At 39.1% G+C, this 13,918-nt stretch overlaps 1 protein-coding gene across 1 annotated transcript; it reads right to left on the bottom strand.

The window, feature by feature from the left end:
• Positions 1-1,921: 1,921 nt before the first annotated feature.
• Positions 1,922-13,258, bottom strand: LOC107122984 (vomeronasal type-2 receptor 26-like). Its single transcript, XM_015426135.1, has 6 exons — positions 13,059-13,258; positions 10,905-11,196; positions 9,460-10,293; positions 8,576-8,803; positions 5,050-5,176; positions 1,922-2,826 (listed from the first exon to the last, which is right to left on the bottom strand). Exons 1-6 carry the CDS (start codon positions 13,256-13,258, stop codon positions 1,922-1,924), a joined length of 2,586 nt encoding a protein of 861 aa, XP_015281621.1.
• Between the last annotated feature and the right edge of the window lie 660 nt (positions 13,259-13,918).

The raw sequence follows: 13,918 nt of genomic DNA, 5'->3' as shown, positions 1-13,918 counted from the left end.
AACAGAGATGATGGGGAGCTTTTATCTGATCCTGTAGTCTATCTGAGCAGAAAGTTCCAGCCCCATGAGCAAGCATTTTGTAGCCTGTATAAGGAAGGATTGGCTCTGGATTGGGCCCTTAGCAAATTAAGGGTGTATCTGTGTGATTTCAAATTTGAGATGGGCTTTGAGTCCACAGGATTTTAGTTTTGAAACTGCTCACGTCAAGGCCAGCCAGGGCATCATTGTCCTGTCCCATCAATGGGGAGAGTGAGACCTTGAGATAGGATTGCCAAGTCACGTACTTTGCACAGCAGGGGAGAGTTTATCCCTGCCTGGGACATTTGTGTGTGGGAAAAACCCACACACGCCACGATGACGTCACCCAGAAGTGACGTCATCCTGTTGGACATGTCGCAATCCAAAGCTCTAGGAATCAGCCTGGAAACTCTATGGTACTGTTGAGTTTCCAGGCTGATTGCTAGAGCATCGGCCGGCGATGTGTCCAACGTGATGACATCACTTCTGGGTGATGTCATCATGCTGGACATGTCGGCCCGAACTGGGTACTTTGGGGGCAGGGTTCCCCTCGCTGGTCTGATCTGGATTGGCAGGGTTGGGGGCCCTTTGGGCACAAAATCCCCTGCCCCACCGGGGACCAGGCAGCCCTACCTTGAGAGGGGATTTTCTGCATTGATTTGATATGTATGTTGCTCTGCTAATCTTATGCGGCAATTAAAACTTTGATTTACCTCTCTTCCTAGAATGGTAGTTGCTTTGCCTATGTACATAAACTCCATTCATGGTTTTGAGCCATGAATCTCAGCTTTTTTTTGGGGGGGGGCAAGTGAGGCAAAGGAATCATGGTTCTCCCCCTCAAGGGCTAATGTGAATGGTAATGGGCTTCTTCCATCCTGCGGGTGTTTCTAACTGATTTCTCAAGCCTACATAGCCCTTAACATCTTTATGGTCAGAGTTGGGGAAGTGGTAATTAGTTTCTCATGAAAACCTCTGGCCACAGGATGGAAGGTCAGGCGGTCAGGAATGGTGAGGTAATTTTCTAGAGGGTTCCAACCAGACTGTGTGCTGATTGGATGTCATCATGACCTGCTTGGGCAAAAGACTATGACTGAGCTAAGAGTGTAGAAAAGAAGGCTATCCTGGAATATGATATGCTTACATTGCAATAGTCAGTAAAGCAGAGAATGCTTATTCTGTGGCCTTTGACTCTTGAACTTAAGGTTTCTGCCATCTAATGCAAATCTTGAAAACATTTTAGTTAAGCTAGCCTTCTTTTTTTTCTACTGTATGATTTTAGAGCATTGTGTTGCCAATAGGATAACTCTTTGATTTGACAGAAATTAAATAGAGTTTCATATAATTTTAATAAAATAAATAAAAAGGTTTGGTTACTTGTGTACAACAGCCCTGGGGACCAATGAGATTCAACTTTGGACTCCTTGAGAAGGGTGCCCTAAGTTTTGCCAAAACCATAGAATTTTTGAGAATCCTGGAATGTCCTCCTGATGTTTTACACTGGTGTCATGCTCCAACTAGCTCCCACTAAATAACTGAGTTGAGGTGTTTGGCATCAACTGGAGTCCTTATACTGCTGTTCCTTATACTGAAGCTCCTTATAATGATGTACAATTTAAAGAAGAAGATGCAAGCCAACACTGGAGGCAATGATGGAGAAAATCTCCACAGGTGGCAAGTGTTTTCCTTGAGTGCTCAAGTAGGTAAGAAAAGAGGATTCCCCCTGCAGAAGACTAACATGCTTTGGCACTGAGACAAAAGCAGTTTATGAATATTAACAATCAGTTACATACATGAATGCAAAACAACAATTCTGTTTCAGAAGAAGAAATCAAAACATGAATGAAGCTCATATAGCATATACATGTTAATAAATTGATATAGTTAGGAGAATACATGCTCATATTCACTGATGCTTTCTTGGTATTAACTGATGCCTGTTGTTCAGCTCAGGCCTCATCACAATGATGTAGCATTTAGGGGAAAATATGCAACCCAGTAAACCAGCACTGGAGGCCAAGATGGAGAAGATCTCCACTGCTACCACGGACTTTCCCTTAATGCTGTAATAGGTGGGAACAAATGGTACCCAAACACTACAAAAGACCAGCATGCTGAAGGTGATAAATTTGGCTTCATTGAAACTATCTGGCAACTTCCTGGCAAAGAAAGCCACAGTGAAGGTGACAATGGCCAGGAAGCCCATATAGCCCAATACACAGTAAAACATTGTAGCTGAGCCCTCATTACATTCTAGAATCATTTTATCATCTAGTGACTTCATGTCCATGTATGGGAATGGAGGAGAGGAAATTTGCCAAGCTGTACAAAGCGCTACTTGAATAAGAGAGCAGGAAACGACAATAGAGTTTGCCATTCTTTTCCCCACCCACCTTCTCACTCTGGATCCTGGTTTGGTTGCCATGAAGGCCAGAACCACAGTGATTGTTTTGGCCAATACACTGGAAATAGCCACAGAGAAGACCATGCTAAAAGAAGTTTGCCGGAGAAGGCAAGTCACCCTCCCCGGCTGCCCAATGAACAGGAAGGAGCAGAGGAAGCAAAGCAGGAGGGAGATGAGGAGGATGTAGGTGAGGCTCCGGTTGTTGGCTTTGACTATGGGAGTATCACGATTTTTTATAAAGGTGATCAATATAAACACTGTCGTTAGAGAAAAAGAAAGAATAAATGACACTATAATGATCCCCAAAGGTTCTTCAGAAGTCAGGAAAATAATTCTCTTGGGGAAACATTCATTTTGGGCCTTATTTGGATATTGGTCTTCAGGGCATTTGATACAGCCATCCATGTCTGGAAAAAAACACACACACAAGAATCTCAGAAATATAGTTAAAAGATAGAGAAAAAAAATTGGGGGGGATATGAGGGGAATCAAATCAGGGCTGTTTTAAAGGGAAATTAATGCAAGAGATCTATGTGGGTCAACCTCAAAGTTAAGGTGGAGGGATTACTTGCACCTCAGATGTCAACTCCCTCCTTGACTTGCTACTGCTATTTGTATTATTATTTATTGGAAGATGGTTGCAATTAATTTTATGCAGATGTGTTCTCAAAAACCTTTGACTGAGAGGCCTAGTATAAATATTTTAACTAAATTATGTTAAATATAGGGAATTTGAAGCAGCTATTCGAGATGGGATAGTTTGAGACAAAACTGTGATACAAGGATGGGATAGGGTAGGGTTTAACTTCAAATATGAATGGCACATCCAGAAGGTTATCAAGGATTTAATGTACCAACAGAGACATCTTTTACAGGGAGCTTGTATTAGCAGTGTATTTGAGATTTCTAGGACATGCTTTGTTGGAAGGAGAGGGTTAGTGTTATCTTGGGCCCACCTACTGAGAGTGTCCATCTACTGTCCACTGGAAGAGTCCATATAAGAAAAATGCTGCCCTCCATCTGCTGAGATTGCCTGGAGATATCTTGGTATTTGGTACAGTTAATATCTCTATATATATCTGTATTTTCCTACTTTTCTTCCATCCCCAATTTTTATTTATCAGACATTAGAAAACATACACCCAAAGATTTCTATCGAATAAGTCCAAGAACACGAGATCCCATTTCTTAAATTTTTAACCAACTGAATTGTTGATCATCTATGGAAGGGATTCCTTTACTGGAAAGGAGAGTCAAAACTGGTAACCATAGCTCCAAATGATCTACCTGAGTCATAATACCTGGAACTCCAAAAAAGAATGGATTGTCCATTATTCTACTAATTAAAACTTGATCCCATAATTTAGCATACCATAAATTTAAAGAAGGGGGAATCAGTTGATTCCAGGCACTAGCTATAGTTAATCTAGCAGCCACTAAACTATTGGATATCAATACTTTGTTTGTGTGTTGGATACATACATCCACCCTACAATCAAGTAGCAAGAAGTCAGGAGAATAAGGAAGTTCTAGAGACATTATGTCACAGATCAGGGAATGAATTTGTTTCCAATTTTTTTGTATAATTGGATATATCACCATAAGTGGTATGCTCTGCTGATGTTGTTGCATTTTCTCCAACAGTAATTTATGTGGGGAAATGTACCAGTGCGAAAGCAACTTAAAAAACTGCACTCAGGTATTAGTTATTGAGGAGATATTTGCCAGTTAAGCCCATATCCATTTCCATTCTGCCTCATTAAGAACCTGAGGAAGTAGGGAATTCCACTTAAGTTGGTAGGTTAACAAGGCTTTACTTAAATTCAAGATCAAGAATTTATAGATAAGAGAAATCAAGCCCACACAAATTGGGCTTATCCTTGCTTATGAAAGTTTCAAAAGACATTAAGGGCTTAATAAAATCATTTTTTGGACCTCAAGTCATTTAGACAGGATTATAATTGATAATATGTTAGTAAAGGAGTCTTCTGACCACTGAAGTGTTCTGCTTTTTCCATCTTAATTACCATCTGAACAAAGCCAGAGAGTGAGGCTAAACATACCTTTCCCTCTCCAGCTACAAAAATAATCTACTCAGAAACCTAGACCAAACCACTCCTGGTGGGTAAGCATAGAGACCAGTGAAATTGGAGGTGCTAATGTATTTCTATGTCTATCCCAGACAGGAAACAGATTACATAGAATTGGACTTTTCCTCATGTCTGAAGCTTTGAATCTCGGTCGTGCCCACATTGTCTCTGATATCAAAAGAAGGAATGCATATTGAGATTCTTTATGTGCCCAACCAATATCAGACAGTTTGTAAGAAGGCTGAACCAAAGAGAAAATTATTGTGATCTCATAAAATGTTTTAAAATCTGGGACTCCCATACCCCATTTCTTAGTGGGTCAACGCATTATCAGATGCCTCACTTTGAGTTTTGTCCTGGTTCTATATAAAGGAGTTGATTAAGGCCTGCCAAGATTTACATTTTGAATCTTTTAATGAAATCAGTAGACCAAAATCAAAGCAAGTAATCTTAGCAATACCCAGGTTTTAACTATAGAAATTCTTTCTAACCAGGATAACGACTTTTGATTCCACATTGTTAAATCTCTTATTTTCCTACCTTTCTTATCAGAAATCTTCCCATGTGAACATGGAACACAGTCATAGCAGCAAAATGGCTCTCCCTCCTTCTTTCTCTTCCTGTAACCTGGATTGCAGTTCTCATTGCAAACAGAAAGTGGTGGAACCTGCCCATAAACATAGGAAGTGCCACTCAGAAAAATGCCTGGAAATTTTAGAATGTTTGGCTACTGAGCAAAATGGGCAATGTGGATATTGAGATGATATAATGGCATTATTGACTTGGAAGCCTTCTTTAGGAAAATATATTTTAGTAGTTCTTTGAGTTTCACAGTTGCTGCCAATGCGGTGCATGATTGGCATATAAAATATATGTGGTTGTTCCCATTAAGCTCTGGACAATGCAGTTATTTTTTCATGACATCTTGATGTTCAGCTGACTACTTTTCAGACTGCTGGGGCTTTGTCCGTATGAAACCCCTTGCTGAAATTATTTATTTATTTATTTATTCATTCCACTTTTACCCCGCCCTCCCCGCAAGCGGGCTCAGGGCGGCTTCCAAAACTGACAAGCAGTATTCAAACACAGTAAAACATAAATACAAGCATCAGTTAAAAACACAAACAATCCATATAAAACATTCATTAGATGGTGATAAAACTAAAGTGCAGTTTAAAGACACATTCAACGGTGCCCCCACGTTAGGTCGTATTGGATCGAAGTTCACACAGGGCGCTGCTGGTACGCCATCTCTCCTATTGGAATGCCTGCCTGAAAAGTTCTGTTTTCACAGCCCTGCGGAACTGTGACAACTGTGAAAGCATTGAACAGGCTTGTTTTTGTGGCAAAGAGGGCTCTTTAAAGTGTTATCAGAGTACATATATTGAAGAGGTGGCAAGGAGCTATAGATAGATTTGTGTTTGCATCTAAGAAACCAAGGACAGCTGGTAGGTATAGATATTATGGAATAAAAGATGGGGGGTGGGGGATTCCCAATATTAGTATTTATTATGATGCATATCAATTAAGGCATCTAATGATTTGGCTGGAGGGAGAGTTAGGAGAAGATCTTGGTTGGATAGAATGGGAAAATTTAGAGGTGGTAGGAGGAAAGGAAAGTTTGTTTGATAGGAAGAATAGGAAGAAGAAGATAGGTAATGAATTATCAACATTTCTGGGGCCTTATATGGTGTGGGAGAAGTGGAAAAAAGAGCTTACTCCGGGGATATCACCTCTTACCAAAATGTGGTATTATGATAAATTCACCCCATTAAGGGGATCAATGTCAAAGGAGGTAGGAGATACATTAAAGAAGATTACGATTAAGGAGTTGAAAAAGATATGGGGAACTGACGGGATGATGGAAGAAGAGAATAATGTGTTGAATAAGATGAATTGGTTGCAAAAAGGTCAGATTTCCTCATTGCTGAAGGAAGAAGAAATTAATCATATTGGGAAGAGAATTACTACTCCCTTTGAAAAATTGGTGAAAGAATATGGAGAAGATAAGGCAAAAATAGTTTCAAAATTGTATAAGGTGTTATTAGGCATAGGGAAATCACCGAGAGAAGTTTTGAAGGAATATTGGGAAACAGATCTTCAAGGTAAAATTTTGGATGAAGAATGGGATAGGATTTTTAGGTTACCTCCTTTTGTTACAACGTCTAGGTTAATACAGGAGCAGGGTTTGAAGATGATACAGAAATGGTATTCTACACCGGTTAAGCTGAGCTATATTTCAAAATCGGGAAGTAGAAATTGTTGGAGGAAATGTGGAGAGGTGGGAACGTTCAGTCATATGTGGTGGGATTGTCCTTTGGTAAAGAAATTTTGGGATCAGATTGGTATAGAAATGTCGGGGATTGTGGGAAGAAGGGTTAGAATATCTAAAGCAATGGCACTTATTAGTTTGGATGGTATAGGGTTAAGGTTAAAAGAGGAATGTAAATGGATAAATTTGATGTTAGTAGCAGCAAGACAAGTGATTGCAAGGAATTGGATAGAAGCTGAGGAACTGACGATTAATCATTGGAGGGAAAAAATGAATAACAATAATTTTAGAGTATCTTACAATGAAGATTCATAGAATGAATGGGTTAAAGGTTAAAGACCAAGAGGAGGACTGGTTTAGAAGGATGGCAGGGTATTTGGGAAAGTTTTAAAAAATTGGGGTGCTTAGTGAGTTAATAGGAAATTGAGAGATTAATTTGATTATAAGATTAATATGGACGGTTAATAGAGTAAAAGAGTTGTACTGAGATTGAGTGGGATATAATACTGTATGGAATTTTATTTATGTCTCTAATGCCTGGAAGTTGCACATGGGTGGTGTTGGTGTTGGATATGTTTTATGAAATAAAATTTGTTATTAAAAAAAATAAAAAAATAAAGTGTTATCAGAAGTTATATTAGTGGTTATCCTTTGCAAACAGCTGTCATCTGTAAACTTTGCTGACTTGCAGTTTCACCAGACCCTTCACAGAAACATGAAGTAGCACTGGCCTTAACACAAATGATCGAGACTCCTGTTATATTCCTTTCACCACTACAGTTTTGTTCCTTCATTGTGCTTCATGAATTTTAACCAGCTTACACTCAATAACGGGTCTTTCCTTGGTATCCTAAATTTTTTATTGTAGCAATTTCTTGGATGCCTTTGATAAGGCAGATTTATGCCTCCTTATTTTTTCATAATTCATTTACAGTCAATGATCAGGTGAATCTTGATGCTATTGCTATTATTTAGACTGACCTGGAAGGGGTACCTAGCATTGAGCCAATGGGGAATTAGCCCGGGAAAAGTAGCTTCTATTGTGATACAGATTGGTTGTTTGTTTTCAGGTGACTTTCTTTCTAGGGGTCGAGAAGAAGGACAGATTCTCCATTATCTCTGTGTTATTGTTGAACTATAAGCAGCTTAGAAAATGTAGCTGTTAGATGTTCTGTTTATTTTGTAGTTTCCCTGTGTACCTTTACCCTTAGAAATAATTGTTTTTAAAAGCAAAGAAATCTCTTCTTTCCCATAGAGCAAGATCCATTGATACTCTGAGTATTTTAAATATTTTTGACTATTTTTACAACAATTCTAAGCTCTCAGGACTATTACAGGTCAATATGCATTTATGTTTCCATTGTTAAATTTGCTGGATAATTATGTTCTGTAGCTATGTTTTGATTGTTTAAAATGGTGTATACTTATTGTTGTAACCTGCCCTGAGCCCTGCTGTGCAGGGAAGGGCATGCTAGAAATTCAAATAAATAAATAATGACTGATGACATTTGTACTTTCCTAAGACTGGATCAGTCCAAACACATGCATTTTCCCAATGATTTAATCATGGAATTATTCAGCAGCTCATATCATCTTCATATAAGAAGACTTCACAATAAGCTGGAAAACCATAAAGATGGTGGTAAAATTACAGGCACACAAAAGAAGGGCAAAAGCCACATGTTGTGAACTGTGCCCTTCTTTTGAAAATTAGTTAAAAATAAAGTCCCAAAGTTTTGTTTTTTTTAAAGGTCACTTGCCTTCTGTGCCAAAAGATCTGCAGTTCTCTCTTACCTGGGTAAACCATTCATGCCACACTAGGTTCTCATCCTGAATTTTCAACGTCTTCCCTGGGGGAGCATGAGGATCTAGACTTCCAACTTTCACTCGAACAAAAGAGTTATTTGGGAAAGTGACCCAGTTTGTAACATCAAATCCTACAATCAATTCTCCATTGTTATCAAAGTGCACAGCATCTCCTACACTGTTGTTGAATGAGATGCTCCTTAGAAAACGATTCAGCTAGGTTCGAAAGAAACAGTGAGAACAAAGAGTTGGAATCCTTGTGAACGGGTTGGTAAAAAATCTCTTCTAGATCTGTTTCCATTGCATCTATATCTGTCCAGATGCAGCCACAGGAATGTTCTTCCTTAAGACCAACAAACATTCATTCATTGAAAACATTTTGGCCACCTTTCCACCCCACTTAGGGTCCCCAAAATGGCAAACAATCAAAATATTACAACATCATTTATACATATGTACATATAACCACGGGTCATTTCATAGAAAAAGAGGTGCAGGAGCTCATTAGCATAACTCATTAGCATAACTTATTTGCATATGCCACACCCCCTGACCAGAAGTGTGTCAGAAGGCAACACCCACCACTCAGGCTCCACTGGACTGTTTTTGCAATGCTACTCATGTTGAAAGAATCATAGAATTTATAGGGAAAAGCTGATGTGAGGAGGAAAATGGCCAGAAATAAGGAGTCTTTTATTCGATCTGCACAAGGAAGAGGGAACATTGAAATGAGAATTTTCAGACAGAAACAGCAGGACAGAGACATTTGAAACTATCCTTCTGGAAAGAATACATCTGTAAAAATTTTACAAAGATTTGAAAGGTACTGGTATGCTGTCTGAAACAAGAAAAAAGAATTGGGCTAAAATTACCTGCCATGCTTTTAAATTCTGAGGTTCCAGCCTGAGTTTTGAACTGGATTCAAATATAATATGTATAGCATGTGATATGGCATAGACCGCGTTGTAGATATTATAACTATGGCCAGTCATGCTCATTTCAAAGAGAGGCCCTGGGAGGTCTTCCAGGTTTTCCTCCCCTGTGCAGGTTGTCTTGGGATCCACACTCTCACTTTCATTGGATTCTTTCAATAAACAGTCAAATGCCTGTTCCCAGAAATCCTCGATAAAGCCATCTGTTTTTGCCCAGGCAGGATTAACCCTCTGAAGAAATGTCCTGAATCCTGTTGGCTGATTTGAATGAATCATAAGGGATATGGCACCATGGAAATGCTGTATATCCCAATCTCTTTGATAGGTTTTCGATTCAAAATCCCAATGTGCAGTCACTATCCACACCTTGCCTATTGGTGAATTTAAGTCTACAACAAAAAGTTGCCAGTATAAATTTTCCATTGATGGAGGTTCTCCATGGACAACAAACACATTGACTTTGCTTTCCATTAAAGATGGAAATGTTTTTGCGTTACTGGAAAATGACTCCATCATTCCATATAGGTAATTCAGTTTTTGGATCCTATTTATGAAAGCAAAACAAATGCCATTCTGGGAAAACAAAGGAACTAAAGTCTGCAAAAACGTTTCCCCATTGTCATCATCAACAACAAAGAGTCCAACCCATATCCATTTAAAATGCACAAGCAACTGGACAATCCCTTTGTACTGATGGCCGTCATTGGGGGCCATCTTGTACCATGAAGAGAGGAGTTTATCATTCCTTCTTGAGAGAACAGAGCCATAGGAAAGCTATAATAAAATGTGGATAGATTTTGTTAATGGTGTATAAATATTGTGTGATCATAAGCCCATGCAGTAGATTTGCATAGATACACATGGAAATACATAAAGATACATAAAAACTCATAGGAAAGGGGACTCTCATTCCTCCACCCATTCTGTTTCTTCTACCTGCTGAATGTAGCCATGAAGGCATGAATACAGTGCATAAATTAAAAACACACATTGTTTTAATAGGAAATGGAATAATAATTTCAGGACAATGAGTCCATCACAGATCAGTTCATACCTGGTCTCAATGCCTGACATGATGTACAAGATGACTGTGGCTTTTACCCAGCTTTTCCCAAGCTATAACTCAAATAGTGAGACTTCAAAAGCTATAGTTTCTGTTATCTGTTGCCAGAAGTCAATCTGGGGAAGACTGGGAAGTCTATTCAGCCGGATGAGAAGGACTGGCATTTATATTAAAAAAATCTTTATTGAGCATGTCTACACAGTGACAAAAATGCTTACAAGGATGCAAATGGTTTCAAGTTACGCTCAGAGGAGCTTAGCTATCACTGTTCATTAGATGAGCATGGAATGTGATATTCTACCCTTCCCACTACAAAATCTACCTGTGGAGTCTTGTAGATCTTTAAGATGGTGTCCATGTAGATGGAGGTCTTAGAACCAAATCCACCAATGACAGCAACCAAATTATTTTGAACATCACACTCGTAGTTGGGGACGTGTTCATGCTGTGAGGAAAGCAGAGCTAGTGTAGCCTTAAAAGTCATGTGTGCATTGTAGTAGCTGTCATAAAGGTGGAACCCCAAAGTGATGTTAGGTAAGATGCTGGGATTGTGATTGATTTCCTTCACAGCAAAGACCAAAGCAAGGATGTGCTGATAGTGTTTTGTGTCCACACTGTAACGAGAGATACATGAACAACATTTGAAGACAGTGGCACCTTTAATACTAACCAAGTTTTATTCAAAGTATGTGCTTTCATGTACAAGCACACTTCCTCAGATGCAGACTAAAACAGAATTTCCTCAAGCCCTACATACAGGAAGCTGGAAGTGTGCAGACATACATGAGTCATAGCAACATATCTAAAGGTTCTGTAGCACCATAGAGGAAGTTTACTGTGGCCGGAATCTTTACTAGCAAAGAGATGTCTCCAAGAAAAAAAGTGACCATTCCTCTGAAATATTTTTTTCCTGAAATATATGTAACATCAGTATTCTGCAATTCTCTGCTCTTCTGGCAATGCTACCTGCAATGTGTGTTATTGTTTCAAGTCATTAATATATTTTGTTCCGAAATTATAGTTATTGCAAAGTCTAGTGTAGCCATATTTGGAACTATGGATGGAACCTTTATGAAAAGCTTAGCATTTACATAGCACTTCATAATTCTGAGACAGTTTTTACATGCGATACATTGTTATGGTACATTAACATTTATCTTTGCATCACCCCTGTGAAATAGAGAAGAATTATTTTCTCCATACTGGAGACAGTGGGGCTGAGGCTAGGAAAGCAGTGCACGGCTGAAACAAGAAGTTACTGGGGCACATTCCACTCAGTCTTGTGCATGTTCACTCAGGTTCAGGACCACCAAGTTCAATGGGACGTCTTTCTAATTAAATGCATAGGCTTGCTAATTAAACAAGACTTGCACTGATATAATGAAAGCAAGGAAGCTTGATCATTTCCATCCACTTCGTTTGCATTAGTTTATAATATGATACAATCCACCAGTGTTGAGAACTTTAATGTTGTTTGGGTTTTAAATTGTATATTGTATTTTTGTACTAAAGTATTTGATGTTTTTATGAGCATGTCTTATACTATGTAAGCCGCCCTGAGCCCTACGGGGGAGGGCGGGGTATAAATTCAAACAATAAATAAATAAAATAAATAAATGGTTGATTAATTAAGTTGTGAATGCGGATCTCAAGAAGGCAACATCCCAAGTATATATAGATCATCTCTAAAACCAGAATGTCCAATTTTGTTTTGCACTGAAATTCTTAATATCATAACTATGTAAATGTAGTTATAACACAGAATACAAAGTTTTTGCTGTCATAGTGCTTTAATGAAACAGAAGGAGCTACTGGGTTTGGAACCATGGTGGTGATGGAAAGTGCCATCTAGTTGCAGCCAATTTATGGCCGCCTTGTAGGGTTTTCAAGGCAAGAGTCATTCACAGGTGGTTTGCCATTGCCCGCCTCCGCAAAGCAACCCTGTTCTTTGTGGTCTCCCATCCAAGTACTCACCAGGGCTGACCCTGCTTAGCTTCCACGATTTGACAAGGTCAGGCTAACCTGGACTATCCAGATCAGGATATGAGAACTATAGAAAGAGCGAAACATTTCCAATTTGAAAATGGGAATAAGAGGTTTTCTTAAAAAGGAAAGCATAGTTGTATTGGAAAAGATAGACTGATTGACAGGAAACGTGAGAAAGAAGGAAGTATGGGAGGAGACCAGAGCAATTTTTGGTTAATTAAACAAGGTGTTCTGGAGGCAAAACTAAGAGTTTGACTTGACGAGCTAACAGTACACTGGACTATAGTTTGCATATTGAGTGGGATTCAGCTCCCCCCCCCCAATTCTATGAACCTTCCACATACAAGAGGGTCTTCCATAAGAAGCAACCCTTCAAAATGCAGTCCATCTGTTCTTTACGTATCCTTTCTTTTGCTATAATGATCCATTCAGTTATTATGGTCTAACACAAAAGCTTAAAACTTCTGGAGAAAAAGGAATGGATCCTTACAATGCCACCTTGATCAACATCTGAGAGGGCTGCTCACTAAAATCCATAGGGTTGTAATTGAAGAAGATCTGAGAAGCAATCCCTCCAATGATAAGATCTCCGGGCTCATAAAATTCATGTGGAATAGGGATGAAATCATTTCTGTTGCACTGAATTGAATGAGTCTTCAGGTTGGGATGAATGGAACATGTCCTCCACATGACAAGCATCAGCACGAGCAATGACACCAGTGTCTTGAGTCTCAACAAGAAAGGTGGATGATAAATGAAATAAGTAAATAGTTTTAAAAATAGGAGCCAAACTTGGAGGGCAGAATATTCTCCTGTTGTCATCATCCTGGCTACACCCACTTTGGATTGACTTGATTGATTTCCTGCTTTGAAACCTATTCCTGCACCACTGATATCACTTTCCTCACCTGTGTTCTAGGCTCATGCACCACAGTGTTCCAATGCCTGTGCACTGAGGTCTGATAGTAACTTTTAAACAAAAATCTAGAAGGAGGTCACTCTGAAGGAAACAATCAGCACCAGGTGAGGTCTGCTCAGGTTAGTTATATTGGGTTCAATCTGGTACAAATCACAGCACCACCAATTAGGGAAGGTACACCCCTAGGGCAATTGCATGCAGAGTTACTTTGGTCTGCCTCTGCATAAAATTGCACTATTCCAAGTATGTACTTCAACGAGCTTCAAGTGGCAAAGCCTATCTTTGCTGTCTGATCAAGCCAATCTATTATTACTAAGCCATTATTGAGGGCTTCATGTGTTTATTTTCCTGTGGTCTCTGCACTCCAGATGGTTCTTGGCAAGAAGTTCAGAAAAATAGTAATCATTATGGGAGAGGAAAGTACCTCCTCC

The sequence above is a fragment of the Gekko japonicus genome, unplaced genomic scaffold (assembly GCF_001447785.1).
Source record: "Gekko japonicus isolate JY-2015 unplaced genomic scaffold, Gekko_japonicus_V1.1 scaffold171, whole genome shotgun sequence".
NCBI classification, from domain to species: Eukaryota; Metazoa; Chordata; class Lepidosauria; order Squamata; family Gekkonidae; genus Gekko; species Gekko japonicus.
This window is presented reverse-complemented; position numbering and strand designations above follow the sequence as displayed.

Coding starts and splice junctions, on each gene's coding strand:
- LOC107122984 (XM_015426135.1), bottom strand. CDS start 13,258: ATGTGGAGGACATGTTCCATTCATCCCAACCTGAAGACTCATTCAATT. Junction 10,294..10,904: donor AGATCTACAAGACTCCACAG/GTAGATTTTGTA, acceptor ATTTTATTATAG/CTTTCCTATGGCTCTGTTCT. Junction 2,827..5,049: donor GAAGATTTCTGATAAGAAAG/GTAGGAAAATAA, acceptor GTTTTTTTCCAG/ACATGGATGGCTGTATCAAA.